The following is a 5,074-nucleotide window of genomic DNA, read 5'->3' on the forward strand; positions in this document are numbered from 1 at the left end:
CTCTACCTCAACCCACCGCTATTCGCGTCCGCGCGTCGAAAAATGTGCATAAGTATGTAGTATTGTGTACTATAGCTAACGACCCGGCTTATTCGCCGCCATTCCGCTCCTTACGCCGTCTCTTGTCCCCTTCCGCCCACGTCGTCGCGCTGTCCTGTTATCCATGTACCACTATTCTCATTCTCGTCCCATCACGTACAACATCACGCTACATTATGCCCATGGACTTCGGTTCATTTTTACTCGTCATCTTCTTCGTCTGGATTTCTGTCGGTTTCTTTCTACGGTTGGGTGTCATTTCACTGTACTACTAGCAACGGGCTGTACGAATCGCTACGCGTCATAATGGTTGGACTTGCATACTCTTCCTGGGTTGGTGGCATAGGCAGGGGCACTCGCACGCAGCAGATATGTTCAGGATTCATTACGATACGTACATAACGCAATATAGTGACGAACGCATTGTTGATCTGGATCACCGTCTTGTGTGTCTGTCTTGTCTTGCCTTGGGATCGCGTGCCTTCGAAACCAACTCGAAAGTGATGTGACGGTCGGTGGGATCTTGAGACTAGCGGCGCGGTCGTCGGTCTTGTTTGAGCCTGACAGTTGCTATACTTACACACCCGCGACGCCGTGACATTTGTTGCCCTGCGCGGGGATGGCCCGTCGCCGCGTCCAATGGGCCAGGGGCGGCGGAGGTCTAGGTCTAGGTCGGCCAAACGAACGTACCGGATCCGGGGCGGCGCGGTGCACCGTGCACCCTCAAACGCAGAGCGCGTTTCATTGGGCAGCCCCGCGTTCTGACCGGGCTCTTGCCTCGCATGGCGGGCATCTGTCGATCCATTCTTTCTGCGTCGGCGTCGAGGGTCGCGCGGCGCATCACGCTGCTTGGGCTGGCGAACCTGGCTCGATGGCTTCTGACGCTTCGCGGCGCGGGCGACCCTGCGCGCGATTACGCTGGGCGTAGTACCGCCGGCGGGCCCACCGCTGAGGCTCTATGTAATGATCTGCTGAATCTTGTTATTGGCTGGACATGGGTGGGCCGGCGGACGGAGAGGCGTTGCGATGGGCTATATTGCGGATGATCCAAAGTAATGGACCCGCTGGGGTGGACTTGTCCACGTGGACTCCGCGGAGCTGGACTGACCAAACAATGACGCCGATAACGAGCTGATTAGATTCACATTATATAGTCTACTGACTAATTGTAAACCGTTATTACTGCCCTATTGTCACTGATCACAATATTTCTTACTAGTAGTCTGACCAACTGTTTCGTGATATGCAGCGAAGCGCATTAAGCTGTGTACACATTTTCGCGTCGACGGGTACAAGTAGATACCGTAATGAAGTAGCCTAATGTATTCTAAGTGATGTTGGTCCCAAATCAGCATGCTATGGCGTGAGTAGGCGTGAGTATGACTCGGATGATCCGCGAATTGGCTAACAGTGAGGGCAGGCGGTAGGCTCACGGCGGGCGAGCAGGCGAGGGGGCGGGTGTGCCTGACAGGGGTGCAGGTGCTGTGCGAGCAGGCAGGTGCATGAGCGAGCGGATGGGCGAGCGTGTGCGGACGGGCAAGTGCATGGGCGAGCACGCAGACAGGCAGGGCAGTAATGGGCCATGATGGGCAGCAGCGGATGCTGCTCGTCGTGTGTGGGCACCACAAACGACCGCGTGGCAGGCTGCCAGTGATGCGCTCGTGTCCTCGTACGCGTCGAGAGCGGTTGTTGGCGCGACAGACTAGGCTTGTGGGCGTGTTTGCGCACGGCGGGCACAAGGCGAGCGCCTGTATGGCGGCGGCGGATGGACGTCCGCCAGCGCGCGCATGACGCGAGGGGTTCATTGACCTCGCCGGTTTGCCACGGTCGCGTGGGCTGGCAGGTGGCCGAGTGGATGAGCGGGCGGGTAAGCGGGTGAGCGAAAGCAGGTGGGTGCCCAAATGCCCGAGCATACGAGTGAGCGGGGTCGATGTAGATGGCTGCGATTGCTCGGTAAGCCCTTATGTGCTGCGCGAGTGCACGTACCAGCGTGCCTGGCAGGCCCTTGTTCATCGCGGTCCTGCTCGCTGAGTTGGGTCGTGCTGGGCTTGGGCATGCCGTGTCGGTGTGCGGCGAGCTGGCCCTCGCCGTACCCGTATGCGTCTGCGCGTGATATATCCCATCCACAAGCAACCGGCTCTTGCTAGCGGGTCCGTGCGCGGCATGTTGAGGCTCGTTGAGTCGTCAGGCGCATACCTGGTGAGTTTGCGCTGGCGGGCTTGTGTCGCTTGCGCACGCGCACACCGGAGTCGTCTTCACCGCGCTCATGCGCATTGGGCATGCGCGCGCGCGGCGCTGGGGCCGTCTCCGTCGCGTTCGTCTCCGTCCGGTCGTCCTTGGTGGGCATTAATCGCTTGTCAGGGTCGAGGTGACAAGCAGGGAACTCACCTGGTTTGTTGACCCTGCTGACTACAACCACCTTCCCTCCCTGCACGACCATTCTTTGCGAGCCTCCACCAATGCCCTTGGCACGTTCTTAGAGCTGGTTGCATTTGTGCGGTCCCGGGTCTTGAGGCTATGTACCTTGCGCCGTAAAAGGCTGTAATCTTATCGCCTTTGTTTGGACGTCACGTGCTTCGTGGAGTCCACGGGAGTCCACCGTGGACAGTCCACCCCAGCGGACGGCTTGTTCTCGGATGATCGGTGGACTCGGACGGGTCGACGGAGATGCGGGACCAGACGCTGCACAAACGGATTCCGGCCGTATTCCACCGCCACAGTCAGCTATAGCGCGGGGCGGGCATGTCGTGGCGTAGGACCCGCTGTCATAACACAACGCGAGTCAAATAAAGCGGATGGCATTGTATGTTGTGCGGGTATGTGACTACGGCTAGCTAGTAGTGGTATTATTGAGGGCGAGGCGGGTGCCGTACGCGGAGCTGTAGGTGGCGGAGAGGCGTGCTAGTATCGCTATGGTGTCGTACGTGTGCGGAGGCGAGTTGATTGTGAGCAGGAAAGGCTAGCGCGGGTCTTGTGCAACATGCATGCGTCTTCGAATTCTAGGTCTACGCCTCCGCTATTATTCGGCGGTGATTATTGGCCTTTTCGCGAGGCGCCCGACGACGGTCTTGTTCTCTCTCCCTTTGTCTTCATCAGGTTCGAGGACGTCCTGCTCTCCATTTCGAGGGCAGCTGGTGCACCATACCGTATTTCGCGACGACCTTCCGACCAAACGCAGCGCATCGTTTTGTCTCGCGCGGACGTGCCATATGCCACCGCCGTGGCCGCCGCTGTGCCACCACCGCCGCGCGACACCTTGCCATATCCCGCCACCTCGCGCGTACAGACCTGCAGCCAAGTGCAGTGCGTCGTTTTGTCTTTCCCCGGGCCCTCCGGTTCCCGCCGCACAGTGCTGCTGCCTTTGTCCGTGCGTATTGCCAACGGCCCCGCTCAGCTGGCCTCTTGTCCCCCATCTCCCCATCTCCCCCCGTTCGGACCGCCGACCGAATCGTCCTAGTGCCACATGCTGCTCCTGGCGCGCGCGCCCTCGCCTCCCCGTCCTCCCGCTCATGGCGTGACGACGCATCCCAGGGCCCCAAATCTGTTGCGCCGTGACGCAGAGTCACTTGCGGCTGGGTCCTCCCCCCGCGCGAAGTCCCGAGATGGTGCGTAGATTTCGGTGCGCGAGATCTCAATCTGCGCAGGACACCGTCCGCACGCGTGCGGGCCGGGCGTCGAGCTGATTGATCAGAGCAGAGGGCTCGGAATGGCATAGCGCGGGATCCTGGGGGACGGCCGGGGACCTCGGACGCTCCATGGCCTGGCCGAGACCCTCCCTCTCACTGCAATCTTGCCCTGACTGCGTGCGCCGCTGGGGAGGGTGGTGCGTCGGCCGCGACGGCTGAGGGTCGTCGATGGCGCTGTGGATTGTCGGGCTATGGTGGACGCGGTGTATTCGCGTTCGTGTCCCAGGCGAATCTCCGGCTCCGCGTACGGGCTGCGAAGCACCACTGCCATACACTCTGTTCCACAGGTCCGAGGCGATGGTTCGGTCTATGCTCCGTGCGTTACCCGGCGAAACTGTCGTGACGAGCGAGGCATGGCCGCGGTCGACATGCACAACGGAGTGGTCACTCGGCCGAGGCTCTGCCACTGGGAGTGCATCGCCTCCATAGAGAGCTTTTATCATCGTCATATCGCGCATGCTCCGAGGATACTGCACCGGTGTGTTGGCTGTGTTCTATCCTTGTCCTCCGATGATTACTCAGTATGTGTCCACTACGGACAGAGGATACCGCCAGCCGTGACATGGTTTCGACCGGCTGTCTACGTACCCGGACACTGGATGGAGTTGTCTCGTTTACTGTGCGCTGTTCTGCAGGCTGTGCTGCGTGACAATCCTCCTGACTGCGGTTCTGGGTGTCCTCGGAACTGGAGGCACCCACAGGCCGTCCAGGCAGATCATACCGGCGAAATGACATCTTGGACGAGGATCACTTGACCTGGGTGGCGTTGGCGTGCGTGGTTGCCCTCTACGTACGTGCTATGATTGCAGTGGAAACTCGAGCTGCAGGAGAGCCTCGGCCGACTCTTAGCGAGATCGGGATCGTCTGAGGCGGGTCTGCCGTTGTGGGGTCGTCGCGGCGTGACGGACAGGATTGGCTGAGGCCGGGCAGCGAGCGCTACGTGACGTCATGGCGTCGAGGACGGCTGTGGGGAAGACGGGATGCGGGGTAGACGCCCAGCCTTCTGTGATCGTCCGCTCGGCGACTGCGTTCTTGACTTCGCGACATCGGGCACTCGGGCCCAGGCCGTGACATCATCTCCTTCCCAAGCAGGTGCGTCCTCATCCCACTAGCCACAACGTGTGCCGTACAGATAATGGGCCTTGGGGCGTAGATCGCAAGGAGAAGATCTGCCATCCACCTATTTTGGACGTCCAGCAATCTACCGAAGCAGCGTAGAGGCACGCGAAGGCATCCCGCCAGCAGAGGCACTTTCCAAAGCTGGTCGGATCCCTTTGGAAATTCGCCACGGTGCCGTAACCATGGATCACCCGTCAATGGATATTCATTTTCCATCACGCGTACAGCAC

General features: G+C 60.1%; 2 protein-coding genes across 2 annotated transcripts; one reads left to right on the forward strand and one right to left on the reverse strand.

The window, feature by feature from the left end:
* Positions 1-1,110: 1,110 nt before the first annotated feature.
* On the reverse strand, positions 1,111-2,044 carry B0H18DRAFT_356784 (uncharacterized protein). The gene has a single exon (XM_048037731.1). The coding sequence runs from the start codon at positions 1,950-1,952 to the stop codon at positions 1,233-1,235; it is 720 nt and encodes a 239-aa protein (XP_047885013.1). The 5' UTR covers positions 1,953-2,044; the 3' UTR covers positions 1,111-1,232.
* Positions 2,045-2,228: 184 nt separating this feature from the next.
* Positions 2,229-2,673, forward strand: B0H18DRAFT_1062017 (uncharacterized protein). Its single transcript, XM_048031125.1, has 2 exons — positions 2,229-2,392; positions 2,428-2,673. Exons 1-2 carry the CDS (start codon positions 2,319-2,321, stop codon positions 2,582-2,584), a joined length of 231 nt encoding a protein of 76 aa, XP_047885014.1. The 5' UTR covers positions 2,229-2,318; the 3' UTR covers positions 2,585-2,673.
* Positions 2,674-5,074: the final 2,401 nt, after the last annotated feature.

This window comes from Fomitopsis serialis (genome assembly GCF_022376445.1).
Source record: "Fomitopsis serialis strain Sig1Antser10 chromosome Unknown B0H18scaffold_325, whole genome shotgun sequence".
Lineage (NCBI taxonomy): Eukaryota > Fungi > Basidiomycota > Agaricomycetes > Polyporales > Fomitopsidaceae > Fomitopsis > Fomitopsis serialis.

What these genes read in the sequence shown, in the direction of transcription:
- B0H18DRAFT_356784 (XM_048037731.1), bottom strand. Translation starts at nt 1,952, where the DNA reads ATGCTCGGGCATTTGGGCACCCACCTGCTTTCGCTCACCCGCTTACCC.
- B0H18DRAFT_1062017 (XM_048031125.1), top strand. Translation starts at nt 2,319, where the DNA reads ATGCGCGCGCGCGGCGCTGGGGCCGTCTCCGTCGCGTTCGTCTCCGTC. An exon ending in TCCTTGGTGGGCATTAATCG is followed by an intron (nt 2,393 to 2,427) that starts CTTGTCAGGGTC and finishes CAGGGAACTCAC; the next exon opens with CTGGTTTGTTGACCCTGCTG.